The 14,993-nt window shown below is 39.6% G+C and overlaps 1 protein-coding gene across 5 annotated transcripts in view; it reads left to right on the top strand.

The window, feature by feature from the left end:
* Window positions 1-9,542, top strand: part of LOC140480038 (palmdelphin-like) — a 104,670-nt gene extending 95,128 nt beyond the window's left edge. For all 5 annotated transcript variants that reach the window (XM_072574587.1, XM_072574589.1, XM_072574586.1 and 2 more), the window contains exon 9: window positions 8,729-9,542. In XM_072574587.1, the coding sequence (XP_072430688.1) occupies window positions 8,729-8,775 (47 nt within the window). In that variant the 3' untranslated portion in view covers window positions 8,776-9,542. The remainder of the gene's footprint in view (window positions 1-8,728) is intronic.
* The last annotated feature ends 5,451 nt before the right edge of the window (window positions 9,543-14,993 follow it).

Below are 14,993 nucleotides of genomic sequence, written 5' to 3'. Positions count from 1 at the left end.
GCCCACTTTCCCAAGACAACATAAAAACACCGTAATCTTGCATTCAGGCATAAATGCTAATTATTTCCCTTTTAATCTCGTTCATTTTAGAAACAGACTGTTTGTAACATTACTGTTCCCAAGCTTCCACATTAAACACCTTTCTAGGATTTTGGGACACTCAGAGTCTATCCCGTTGTAAAAACAGAGACTGTTGCCATTGTCCCTAAATGTAACTACCTAGTTCTCAATAAACCAATCTTGGCCTTTCTTTGATCAGTAAAACAATCTAGGTTTACTGTGAACCAGATTGCACAGGACATAGTCACATGATTGTTTTCCTTTCCACTAAATTTAATGCTAAAATCCCAAAGCATAATAACCTTATAAACCTCATATTTTTAACATTGTGTTACAACCATTTAAAATATTCGAGTGTTGATTTTGTAATTGTGAACATTTTTAAATTGTGTTTTATTCTGGAATCCTTCTCACTTAGGAAGATACCTTTAAGTATTAAGTTGCATTTCATCCAAACTAAGAATGGAATGCAAAAGGCATGTGATGATTTTTAGCCTAATATCCTTTCATAGCACTCTGTTAGCCTTTATATGTTTGTACTTCTAGATCCCGCTGCTCATGTCAAAGCTGTATTGTGAACATATTTTTACTCTAATCTTTGTAAAATTAATTTCAAAGCATTGTACACTAATCAGTTTAGTTTGCTGATAACTTAAGCTAACATTCTTTAATTTTCTTGTGATTAAAATTTGCTTCATTTAATTCTTTCTGTGATTTTTTTTCTCCCGTTGAGAGCAATTTGGATAAATTATGAAACATATTTTCATGGAGATTACATTATATATTTGTCTATAAATATAGGAACATGAAGTATCTTGAAATACTGAAATGAATCTGATACAAATATACAACACTATTAATATTCATGAGATAATTAACTGCTTAGAAAATACTTCTCATTATTAAAATGTGTGGTTGCTTTATTTAAGCTTACTAGCGTTCTCATTTGCTACTATTTCTTTATAATGTGCTTTTTAATATGCTGTCCTTTTAATATTTCAATTGTGGAAAATGTTTTCAATGGCTGCAGTTTCACATTTTCCATCTCTTTGTGAATATACTGTACTAAAGGTCAAGGATTGTTTTTCCCAACAACAAACAAAAATAGTTCCTGATTGTCATCAATATATATTATTTGTTTTCAACTTAGATAGGATTGTAGGATTTAGTGCCATTATTTTAATCTGTTACACAATATGACTCAATATGAAGCATAGCACTTAAAACACAAACTAATAAGGCCTAGTTTGATCTCATGTGGATGGAAAGTTATAAGTTGAGCTGTGGGTGACTTTAACATCCTAGACTCATTAACAAGCTCTCGGGTTTGCTGGCCAAGACAAGCAGCTAACCAGAGGATGGGAGCACCATGTTGGGTAGAAGAGTCTTTAGCACCTAATTAAGCTGTGGAGGAGCATTTCAATAGGGCTTCCAATTATTGATTGGGAAAGGGGAGGGCTTTCCTTTTTGTGGTTTAGAGAAGTGCTTTCATAAGGAAAGATTGTATTCAAAAAATTAATTTGATTCTTTTGAGTGTCTGGTGGTCTTAGCTCCTTTCTGTTAAAGACATTTGGAAAGAAAGACTTCCAACTCAGGACTGTTGTGAAAATAGCAATAAGTCACCAGCAATTTAATTGAAGCTGCATCAACATATTTACATTGAGAGCCTGCTGATTTTCAGAAGAGATGTTTATCCCTCTGATCAGCTGATAAATGCAAGGAGACAGAAGAACCTTCATGCGTAAGTTAGCCAAGCAATTTTAACTGTCTGGTTTTGACTGGGTTTAAACAGCCCCTTAAAATATAGCAGCTCATGAATTTGCAGGTCCTGTATTACAGTCCATATTATGCTCATTTTTGTAAGAGTTGTGGTGTTCAAGACAGGTTTTTAATGTTTGCTGGAAAATCCAATACTTAGATTAGATTCCCTACAGCGTGGAAACAGGCCCTTTGGCCAAACAAGTCCACACTAACCCTCCAAAGAGTAACCCACACCCCCTCTGACAAATGCACCTAATGACTATGGACAATTTAGCATGGCTAATTCACCTGGCTTGCATATCTTTGGAACATGGGAGGAACCCCACAGATACAAGGAGAATGTGCAGACTCCACACAGACAGTCACCCAGGGCTGGAATTAAACATGGGACCCTGGTGCTATGAGGCAGCAGTGCTAACTACTGATCCACCATGTCACCACTGTGAATTAGCAATAATTCATCAAAGTTTAAGACTTCATATCTAGATGAACATTTTGGGAAGGACCCCATTATATTAGATGCCTGCCACTTTCCTACTGCACCAAAATTTTCTTTGACAGTGGCAAAGGTGCATTCTGTGTTTGACCCCACTGCAAGAGGAACAACAGCAAAAGAGGTGGCATACATTGCCTCCTACAATTCTTGCCCATTCCATCCGTGTTGTGCACAGGTTAATATATACTTATTGACTAGGACTCCATCCAGATGGAAGAGGGGCTCACGATAGTTTGAAAGGTCTGTTTTCTTCCTGCAGTTCCCTGCAAATTGACCAAGTCCCTTTCTAGGAAATGGAACCAGGGTTTGTTTTTCAGCAACAACCTTATCCTTTTTTTTAGCCCCTTTGGTATTTCGCCCAGGGTTGGCCCTACGTGATAAAGTATCCTTCCTCTGACGGAACATATCTGGGTGTTATGCCAGCATAAGCATTCGCATTGGCCCACTTTATTTATATGGAAAAGTCTCTGATTCCAGGGAATCAGACACCTAAAAAGTAATAGTCAGGACAGACCTACAAGTTCTTGGGCTTTTTATTTGTTGCAGAACACACACTGTAGGTAGGAAGGAATATTAAGGTGACCGGCTAAGTATTCGGTAATGAAGTTGGTAGATTCGGAACATCTTATTAATTCCTCTGTTCATAATGTCATATGAACCAATATTAAAATGAGTCAAAACTTGAGAGCAAACCTAATTGTGTTATCTACACTGGTCAAAATTTGAAGTCTGTTACAAAAGCATATTGTGAAGCATATACTGCAATGGTACTCAAGGATTGTTAGAACTTAATATATTTACTTCTCTTATTTAGATGTAGCACACATTTCTTATGTTCTGCTTACCAACATCTTTAAAACATTTTGGATTTGCTTGCAATGTTCATACAATTTCCATGATGTACAGCACACAGAATTCCATTCCTTCGCTCTTAGTAGGAGAATTAACATGTGGGGCAGACATTACACATTTGGGTGCATTCTAGTTTATTAATAAATGAGTAATAACATTACGTTCTGGATGTCTAGTTCAAAACAGACAAGTTTTCCTATTAGTGACTCTTAAAAGTCAAGCAAAATTTTATTCTGCACTGTTTTGAAATTATTTGGTCCATCACCCATTTTGTTCTGACACTACATTTTCGACCTGGTAGTGTGTAATTAGACACAGTTAATTAATGACATTATAGTAAAGTAGCCTCTAGATAACTGTGGTCATAACATGATTGAATTTCACATTCAGTTTAACTTGGGAAACATGAGTCTGAGATTGGTGGTTTAAGTTTAAATAAAGACAATTAAAGGTTTATGAAGACAAAGTTGAATAAAGTGGACTGGGAAAATAGGCTAAAAGATAGGATGAACAGAAACGATGACAGATATTTAAGGAGATATTTCATCATTCTCAACAAAGATATTATTTTATGCTGAAAGAAAGACTCTATGAGGCTAGCATGCAGGTACAGCAAGTGATAAGGAAGGCAAATAGAATTACATGTCAGTGGAATGGAATATAAAAATAGGAAAACGATACTACATTGTTAGAGAAGCTTAATGAGAACATATTAGAATTAAAAGCATAGGAACAGGAGTAAATCATTCAGTTGAGGCTGCGCACCAATCAATACAATTGTGGCTACATGAGTACTTCAATGCCTTTTACCCATCCTATCCCATTGCCAATAGAATGAAGAATTATCAGAAATCAACCAATCTCTACCTTACCGTTATCAAAGACTGAGCTTCTACAAGCCTCTACTGTAGAGAATTCCTAAGATTCACAACCCACTGATAAAAAGAAATTCTCATCTCAGATCTAAGTAGCATCTCTTTATTTTTGAGTGCAACTACCATTCTATTCCTTCAAGTATTTTGTAAATTCCAATGAAATGGGACTCATGGGATGTGAGGGTCACTGGCCGGGCCAGCATTTATAGAAGAAAAAAGCGGCGGCATGGTGTGTCAGTGGTTAGCACTGCTGCCTCACAGCGCCAGGGACCTAGGTTCAATTCCAGCCTCGGCAACTGTCTGTATGGAGTTAGAACATTATCCCTGTGTCAGCGTGGGTTTCCTCTGGGTGCTCCAGTTTCCACTTGGTGCTCTGGTTTCCTCCCACACTCCAATGATGTACACGATAGGTGCATTGACCATGGTAATTTTGGGGTGCAGGGCTAGCTCTTGGAGAGTCAGCAAAGACTTGATGGACCAATTGGCCTCTTTCTGCACTGTACAAATTGTATGATTCCAGGAGATCACCTTTCCTTCAAATCTCTAGAGAATACTGGCCTAGTTTTCTTAATCTCTCTTCAAAGGACAATCCCACCATCCCAGGAACAAGCTGGATGAAACATTGTTGTACTCCTTGCATGGGCAAGCTTTCCTCAGATAAGGTGATCAAAACTGCACTCTAGATTATCTGACTAAGCTCATATACAATTGAAGCAAGATTTCACACCTCCTTTGCCCAGATCCTTTTGCAATACAGGCTAACATTCCATTAGTCTTCCTAATAGCTTGCTGCGCCTGTAAGTTAGACTTCTGCATCTTATCAATGAGGACCCACTGTAACCTCTCCACCTCATCCAATTTATGCCTTATGCCATCATAATTTACCTTATTCAACTTTGACACTCTTGCTTCAGATAAACTACCTCACTTTCAAATACAATGTAAATTTTTATTATATTGTGGTCACTCAACCCTCAAGGCTCTTTTACAACATGATGGTTAATTAGCTCTTTTTCGGTACATAATCCTAGGTCTAAAGTAGAATGCCCTCTATTTGGCTCTTCAACACGCTGTTCTAGAAAACAACCTGTAGCACACTCAAGAAGCCCATTGTCCACGGCTTTAGTGCTCAGTTGGTTTAGTGCTCAGATTGAATCACCCATGATTACTGCTTAGCCCTTGCTACATGTTTTTCTCATCTCTTGATTAATGCCATGTTCACACCACCATTATAACTATAAATAACTCCAATGTCTGCTGCCGCTCATTGCTTTTTAGCTTTACCAGGATTCCAGAAGAAAGTGAGGACTGCAAATCACAGTTAAAAGTGTGGTGCTGGAAAAGCACAGGTCAGGCCGCATCCGAGGAGCAGGAGAATCAAAGTTTCAGGCATAAGATTCCTGGTGAATCTGATTTGATTCTCCTGCTCCTCAGATGCTGCCTAACCTGCTGTGCTTTTCCAGCACCACACTCTCAACTCAAATCAGATTCCACGCATTGTTCTTCAGAACAGAGATCCCCCTTCTTAATGAACATATACCCATCTCTTATTATGACTACATCACCTCGTCATTTCCTTCTTTACTGTCCTTTATGAATGTCAAATATCTTTGAATATTCATTTCCCACGGTCATGATGCACCCATGTTTCTGTAATGGCAATTAGATCATACCCATTCATAGAGTCATAGAATAATAGAGGTGTACAGCATGGATGTCCAATCTATTCATGGCAACCAGATATCCCAACCTAATCTAGTCCCACTTGCCAGCACCTGGTCCATATCCTTCCAAACCCTTCCTATTCATATATCCATCAAGATGCCTTTTAAATATTGCAATTGTAGCAGCCTCCACCACTTCCTCTGGCAGCTCATTCCATACACATTCCAACCTCTGCGTGAAAAAGTTGCCCCTTAGGTCTCTTTTATGTCTTTCCCCTCTCTAAACCTATGCCTTCCAGTTCTGGACTCCCCCACCCCAGAGAAAAGACTTTGTCTATTTATCCTATCCATACCCCTCTATAAGGTCACCCTTCAGCCTACAACACTCCAGGGAAAACAGCCCCAGCCTATTCAACCCATAGCTCAAATCCTCCAACCCTGGCAACATCCTTGTAAATATTTTCTGAACCCTTTCAAGTTTCACAATATCTTTCCGATAGGAAGGAGACCAGAATTGCACAAAATATTCCAACAGTGGCCTAACCAATGTCCTGTACAGCTGCAACATGACCTCCCAAATCCTGTTCTCAATTATCTGACCAATAGAGGAAAGCATACCAAACGCCTTCTTCACTATCCTGTCTAACTGCAACTCTACTTTCAAGGAGCTATTTAAAGGGATAGACATAGTAGCTGCAGTGAAGAGTAAGGGAATGCTATATTCCTTGTTGCAAATGTTGCCTGTAATCAGTCAGGGAACCTTTTGACATTTTGACATCATTCTGCTTTTCGTTGCATATTTGATGTACATGCATTAAAATGTACATGACAATTTTTTTCAAAGCCTTGCATTTGTGTTCTTGTGCTGTCAGCCAAAACAAAGTTATGTTCTGCACAAAAGGAGGTATATTTACCATAGTGGGTCAGTTAGCTGGACAGCTGGTGAATAATGCCAAGAGCATGGGTTCAATTTATGGCAAGGTCAATATGAAAGACTCTCCATTTCAACCTCTCTTCTCGCTTATGGTGACCCTCAGTTTAAACCCCCACTCACTGTCTCTTTCTAATGAGACAGAAGCCCTAAGGTCCACTAAGATTATAGCGACTTCACCTTATATCCCCATACCAATCTCCCCATCATTGGTCAATGAATGTGGAGAGATATGGAACAATTCATCATGAGTCAATTTACTTTTTTTAAAAAAGGTGATCTATAATTACAGTGGCAATAATAAACACTTAAGTATTAATCACCAGTGGCACTGAGAATTAAATATTTTTCCATTTAATCTTCACAAACCATGAGGTTAGCTATTAGAATAGTGATGGTCCTGTATACGTTGATTACGTGTTAATTTCAAATTGACCAACTCTATTTACTGCACTGAATGTAAATCAACAGAGACATGATGTACTAACTATCTGTGTTTTTAATGCAGCCCATGATTTAATTATTCCGTATTTTGTGTATGACCACTTCTTTGGCTTTCCAATAAATGTTCTACAACGGAAAAATGGATTGTTGTTGCGGGTTGTGACATGCCTTCAGAAAATACCTGCAATACCTTTTAAAATCTATGAGAACAGGATTTATGAATAGTTTAACATCAAACACCTGCTGCTTTCATTAAATGAATTAAAATGTCACAGAGCAGATTTTGCAAAGACAGTCAGTGAACTTTAATATTATGTAGCCACGCTTGAGGGAATGAATGTGCAAACACGCTAGATTTTCTTTAGTGGATTTACTTTGAATGAATAGTTGTGGGATTAGAACTCAATCCCCCTGCAAATTATGATCGGTTTCTAGGTGCAAAGAGGAACTCCCAGGAATCCATCAGTTCAGCACCATTAGCTTAGGATTTAAACTACAATGGAAGTGCACCATTATCTCAAACTGAATATGTGACTAAAATAAGAAAAACAATTTATACCACAACAGAAATTCAGATGAGCTAATGTTGTGTGCAAATTGTATTTATTTTAGTTGCCACAGAGCAAAATGTTTTGCCCTTTTGAGGATTTCACTTACCTTTACACAATCAAATTAATAATATGTTGCATTAGGATTCTGCGACACATTTAAACATTTTTTTCCTTTTTTTCTAACTACTTAACTATATTTAAAATATTCCTTTTAAAGGTTATATAAGAAATCTGAGAAACCTCCTGAACTGAAAGGAATAAACACACTGGCTGTTTTCCCTTGATTGTCTCTAGCTTTATTATTTGTATTTTGGGATTAATAAGGTGAAATGTAGAAGTATTCTTGAATCACTTCCTTCAAATACACCCTCCTGGGAGTTCCTCTTTGCACCTCGAAACAGATCATAATTTGCAGGGGGATTGAGTTCTAATCCCACAACTAATTCCCTCAGAAAAAATCCAAGATGACCTATTAACAATAAATGTATAGTTAAAAAAATAAACCTCTTGAATTGGCTTTAAAGTTGTGAGTAAATATCCAAAATAATAATCTATATTAATGAGTGAGTATCAAATAATATGACAAATAAAGATTAGTCAATTTGTATTTTATTCAATTTGATCAACAAAACTAATAATAACCTTCAGCTGTAAAGCCCAAGCAGCTGGCCAGACAAATATTTAACTTTACTTCTTTCTAGTCCACCTAGAATGAAGATTTCAATTATATCTTTACAGACATTGTATATAACTATAACTGATTACATCTTAAACCCAAAGAACACAATGTGAATTGAAAAGCTTGATAATTCAAAAATATTTTCTGCAATAAGAACTTAGAATATTTCTTAGTATTTTCTTGCCTTCAACAAGAATTCTAACTTCTCTAATCTTTTACATATAATATTTCTGTGCTGTTAATGCATGCCAGCTTTCAGGCTTTTCACAACTAACAATGTGCATAAGATGTCAACGCGATGTTGTGGTATGTATCTTTCTTTCTACTGAATTTAGTCTTAACATTTTGTGAACTGTGAAAATTTTCTATAAATGTAAGTAACTATATTCATCTTTGTTGTTCCCTCAATCAACAGCCTTAAGATCTAAAATGACCAGGCTAGGTAAAAAGGTGATGATGTGAAGTGGAGGCTTCGATCCAACAGTAACTTGACCACTAATTCTACCTGGAACATTGGGAAGTAACGTGACCTGTTAAATACAGGTTGAAATTACCGTCTAATTCATCTATGACTCAACTACAGAATTCAAACAATATGTTGTATCCATTGCATTTGTATAACCTATTATTTACCTCAATTTAATTGAGTTATCCAATTATTTGTACTCTATATTGCTTGTGGAAAACAGTATTAGGCTCAAATAACTGTTGCAAGCTTGTTGTAAAAAGGGACATGAAGCCAATTCGCCAACAAAGTGGCTCAGTGGTTGGCATTGCTGCCTCACAGTTCCAGGATTCTCTGTTTGATTCTACCCTTGGGCAGTTTGTGGAATTTATACACTTTCCCCATATCTGCGTGGGGTTCCTCCGAGTGCTCTGATTTCCTTCCAAAGTGTGCAGGATAGGTGGATTGGCTAAGCTAAATTGCTCATAGTGTCCAGGGATGTGTAGGTTAGGTGGATTGCCATGCAAAATGGAGGGCAAAAGGTTGGGATGGGGGGATAGTTCTGGATGGGACATTCTTCGGATGGTTAATGTGGACTTGGCGGACCAAATGGCCTGCTTCCATACTGTAGGGATTCTATGATTCTATGACATGCATCAGCAATATTAAAGTTCTGCACTACCAACTGACTATTGCAAAATGGAATTAGTTTTAGTTTTGAAACGGATTTTCACATACATTTTTAGTTTGAAAGATTGCGAGTAATAAAGTTCTTTTGCCAAAACTATTTGTGCTGTGATTTTGTTTCAAATTCATATGTAAAATAATTGGAGACCTTTTTCACATAAACAATATTTTCCAGAAAATACATTGAGCCTTATGGTAACGAAATGCATTCCCTTTTGGAGGTACACATCAAGTCAATAATTGACTTTTTCCCTGATTTTCTTACTAATACAGTTGCTTTAAACTTCGACACTTCAGTGAGCAGTATACGATATGGCCTACTTCATATCTGATGGAAGAATAAAATTTGCAGCCTGCAATAAATAAATATCGTGATGTTGAGATCAGAACTGGATAGACTCACAGAAATAAATGAAATAAACTAAGTTTGTTTTCATTCATTCATGGGATGCTGATGCTCCTGGGCAGTTCAGTAGCTATTGCCCATCCCTAAATGTCCAGAGGGCACTTACGTGTCGGAAGCCTCGTGTAGTAAAGCAGATTTCCCTCCCTGAAGGGCATTAGTGAACCAGATGTGTTGGTAATGTGAACAAGAGTGAAAAGAAAGTCACTATTTGGCAAATTCCAGATTTAAATTTCACTACTGTTATGTGAGGATTTAACCCACATCACCAGGGTACTAGATTCAGCCTCTGGACTACTAGCCCAGGGACAATGGTCATTGGCCTTCAGTACAGGAAGCCTTAATATTTCTTTGTCACTTTATTCTCAATTTCCCAGTGACCATGTCTGTAGTATATGCTGGTTGCTGGAAGAACTCCAGCTCAGAGTCGATGATCTGGAGTCTGAGCTTCAAACATTATGACACATCAGGAAGAGGGAGAGTTACCTGACACTGCGTTTCAGGAGACAGTTAGTTTAGACCCTTAGACTAACCAACTTGAATTTGGTCAATGGTCAGGGACAGGAGGGTATGGCTGTGAGTGAGGCAGGTCAAGGGATCCAGGAGGTAGAGTTGTAGGAGCCTCAGCCCCTGTCCTTGTCCAACAGGTTCAAGAGTTTTGTTCCCTGTGTGGACAGGAATGGGGACGGCAGGGAGGATGAATGACTGACTATAGCACCATGGTGCAGGGAGCCATTCAAGTGGGGGCAGAGAAGAGAAATGTTGTTGTAATTGGGGATAGTATAGTTAGAGGCATAGACACTGTGACCAGGATCGAGTGCCCCAAAGGTCGTGTTGCCTGCCTACTCCTCGGGTTTGGGATATCTCATCTGGGCTACAGAGGAACTTGGAGTGGAAGGGTAAGATTTCTTGGTCGTTGTCCACGTAGATACTTACAACATTGATAAAACTAGGGCAGAGGTTCTGCTAAGGAAATATGAACAGATAGGAACTAAATTAAAAAGCAGAACAAAAAAGGTAATAATCTCTGGATTACTACCTGAGCCATGAGCTAATTGGCACAGTGTCAGTCAGATCAAGCAAGTAAATGCCTGGCTCAAAGACTGGTGTGGAAGAAACGGATTTGAATTCATGGGACATTGGCACTAGCACTGGGGAAGAAGAAACCAGTTCTGATGCGACAGTCTTCAACTGAATGATGCTGGGACCACAGTCCTAGTGAATCGCATAACTAGGACTGTAGACAGGGCTTTAAACTAAATAGGGGAGGGGACAATGAGGGTTCAGTTGTAGGGGAAATTAGAAAACCTGAATTAAAGGATGAGATAAGAATGCAAAACTTAGGAGAGGTTATTAAACTCTCCAGCACAGACATAAATAGGACAGAGTGTATTGAAAGGGTTAGCAATCAAATTTCAAGCACACTGGATAAACAAATGACTATGAGAAGGGGGTCGGTTAATACAGGAATGAAGGTGTAATACTTGACTGGAAGAGGAGCATGCAGTATAAGGATGAAGGTAAATGAGCTTGAGGCTTAGATCAAAATCGGCAGGTATGACGTGGTGGGCATCACAGAGACGTGGCTGCAAGGGGATCAGGATAGGGAACTCATGATTCAAGGATATAAATCCTATCAAAAAGATAGGCAGGTGGGCAGAGTGGTGGGGTTGCCTTGTTCGTACAAAGTAAAATTAAATCAATAGTAAGAAACAAAGTAGGGTCAGATGGTGTAGAATCTGTGTAAGTAGAATTGAGGCACCGTAAAGGTAAAATAAAACATAGTTGGAGTTATGAACAAGCCTCCAAACAGTAGTCAGGATCTGGGTGCAATATACACCAGGTGATAGAAAAGAGGTGACATGGTGGCTCAGTGGTTAGCACTGCTACCTCACAACGCCAGGGTCACAGGTTCAATTCCAGCCTCAGGTGACTTGTCTGTGTGGAGTTTGCACATACTCCACATGTCTGCGTGGGTTTCCTCCGGATGCTCTAGTTTCCTCCCCCAATCCAAAGATCTGCAGGTTCAGTGAATTGACCATGCTAAATTGCCCATAGTATTCAGGGATGTGTAGGTTAAGTGCATCAGTTAGGGGTAAAAGCAGGGGAATGGATCTGGGTGGGTTACTCTTCGGAAGGTCGGTGTGGACTTGTTGGGCTAAAGAGCCTGTTTCTACACTGTAGGGATTCTATGATTTGTAGGAAAGGCAAATTCTGGGGGATTTCAATATGCAGATGGACTGGAAAAATCAGGTTGCTAATGGATTGCAAGTAAAGGAATTTGTGGAACATCTACAAGATGGTTTTTTTTGGAGCAACTTGTGGTGAAGCCCACTAGGGAGCAGGAAATATCGGATTTAGTGTTGTGCAATGAGGCAGACTTGATAAGGAAGCTTAAGGTGAAGGAACCCTTAGGAGGCAGTGGTCATTATATGATTGAATTTACTCTGCAATTTGAGAGGGAGTAGATAGAATCAGAGGTAATGGCATTACAGCTGAATAAAGGCAACTACAGAGGTATGAGGGAGGAGCTGGGTAGAACTTGACTGGGAGAGGAGCCCAGCAGGAAAGACAGTGGAACAACAATGGCATGAGTTACTGGGAGTATTTCAGGATACACAACAGAGATTCACCCCGAGGGAAACAAAGCATGGTATAGGGAGAGTGAGGCAATCATGGCTGACTAGGGAAGTCAAGGATAGCATAAAAGCAAAAGAGAAAGCATGTAATGTGGTGAAGGGCAGTGGGAAACCAGAGGATTGGGAAGCTTACAAAGATCAACAGAGGGCAACAAAAAAAAAATAAGGAGGAAGAAGATTAAGTATGAAGGTAAGCTAATCAGTAATGTAAAGGAATACAATATGAGTTTCTTTAGATATATAAAGGGCAAAAGAGAGGAAAAAGTGGGTAGTGGGCTGCTAGAAAATAATGCTGGAGAGATAGTAGTGGGGAACAAGGATATGGCTGAGGAACTCAATAATTATTTTGCGTCAATCTTCACAGAGTAATATCTCATAAAATCAAGAGAATGAAGGGGGAGAGCTGAGTATGGCGGCCATCATCAAGGAGAAAGTGCTAGAAAAACTGAATGGCCTGAAGGTGGATAAATCACCTGGACCAGATGGACTACAGTCAAAAATTGTGGTACTGGTAAAGCGCAGCCAGTCAGGCAGCATCTGAGGAGCATGAGTGTCGACATTTTGAGGATAAGCCCTTCATCAGGAATCTGATGAAGAGCTTATGCTCAAAACAGCGACTCTCCTGCTCCTCGGATGCTGCCTGACTGGCTGCGCTTTTCCAGCACAACTTTTTTTGACTCTGATCTCCAGCATCTGCAGTCCTAACTTTCTCCCAGATAGACAGAGTTCAAAGGGAGATAGCTGAGGAGGCATTAGTGATGACCTTTCTGGAATCACTAGAATCAGGGAGGGTTCCAGAGGACTGGAAAGTCACTAACGTGATACCCCTTGTTTAAAAAAAGGGAGTAAGGCAAAAGATGGAAACTTACAGACCGATTAGCCTAACCTTGGTTGTGGGAATGATTCTGGAATCTATTGTAAAAGGATGCAATTTCAGAATACTTGGAAATATATGGTAAAATAGGGCAAAGTTAGCATGGTTGCATCAAGGGGAGGTCATGCCTGACAAATCTACTAGAATCCTTTGAAGAACTATAGACCAGTGAGCCTGACATTGGTGGTGGGCAAGTTGTTGGAGAGAATCCTAAGAGACAGGATGTACATGTATTTGGAGAGGCAAGGACTGATTAGGGATAATCAACATGGCTTTGTGTGTGGGAAATCATGTCTCACAAACTTGATTGAGTTTTTTGAAGAAGTAATAAAGAGGATTGATGAGGGCAGCAGTAGATGTGATCTATATGGACTTCAGTAAGGCGTTCGACAAAGTTCCCCATATGAGTCTGGTTAGCAAGGTTAGATCTCATGAAATACAGGGAGAACTAGCCATGTGGATACAGAACTGGCTCAAAGGTAGAAGACAGAGAGTGGTGGTAGAGGGTTGTTTTACAGACTGGAGGCCCGTGACCAGTGGGGTGCCAAAAGGATCGGTGCTGGGTCTTCTACTTTTTGTCATTTACATAAATGATTTGGATGCGAGGTACAGTTAGTAAGTTTGCAGATGACACCAAAATTGGAGGTGTAGTGGACAGAAAAGAAGGTTACCTCAGATCACAACAGGATCTTGATCAGATGAGCCAATGGGCCGAGAGGTAACTGATGGAGTTTAATTCAGATAAATGTGAGGTGTTGCATCTTGGGAAAGCAAATCTTAGCAGGACTTATACACTTAATGATAAGGTCCTAGAGAGAGTGTTGCTGAACAAAGAGACCTTGGAGTGCAGGTTCATAGCTCCTTGAAAGTGATAAGATAGTGAAGGTAGATAAGATAGTGAAGGCGGCTTTTGGTATGCTTTCCTTTATTGGTCAGAGCATTGAGTATAGGAGTTGGGAGGTCATGTTGCAGCTATACAGGACATTGGTTAAGCCACTGTTGGAATATTGCGTGCAATTCTGGTCTCCTTCCTGTTGGAAAGATGTTGTGAAACTTGAAAGGGTTCAGAAAAGATTTACAAGGATGTTGCCAAGGTTGGAGGATTTGAGCCACGAGGAGAGGCTGAACAGGCTGGGGCTGTTTTCCCTGGAACGTTGGAGGCTGAGGGATTACCTTATAAAGGTTCACAAAATTATGAGGGGCATGGATAGGGTAAATAGACAAAGTCTTTTCCCTGGGGTCGGGGAGGCCAGAACTAGAGGGCATAGGCTTAGGTTGAGAGGGGAAAGATATAAAAGAGACCTAAGGGGCAATTTTTTCACACAGAGGGTGGTACGTGTATGGAATGAGCTGCCAGAGGAAGTGGTGGAAACTGATACAATTGCAACATTTAAGAGGCATTTGAATGGTTATATGAATAGGAAGGGTTTGGAGGGATATGGGCCAGGTGCTGGCAGGTGGGACTAGACTGGGTTGGATATCTAGTTGGCATGGACAGGTTGAACCGAAGGGTCTGTTTCCATGTCTCTGTGACTCTAAGTAATGAGCAGGTTAGACCAAGGAAAGCCAATGGATGTTATCTACATGGACTTCAAGAAGGCTTTTGACAAAGTGCCACACAGGAGGCTACTG

This window comes from Chiloscyllium punctatum, chromosome 7, assembly GCF_047496795.1.
Source record: "Chiloscyllium punctatum isolate Juve2018m chromosome 7, sChiPun1.3, whole genome shotgun sequence".
NCBI lineage: Eukaryota > Metazoa > Chordata > Chondrichthyes > Orectolobiformes > Hemiscylliidae > Chiloscyllium > Chiloscyllium punctatum.
The sequence above is the reverse complement of the archived record's forward strand: the minus strand, read 5'-3'. Positions and strand labels throughout refer to the sequence as shown.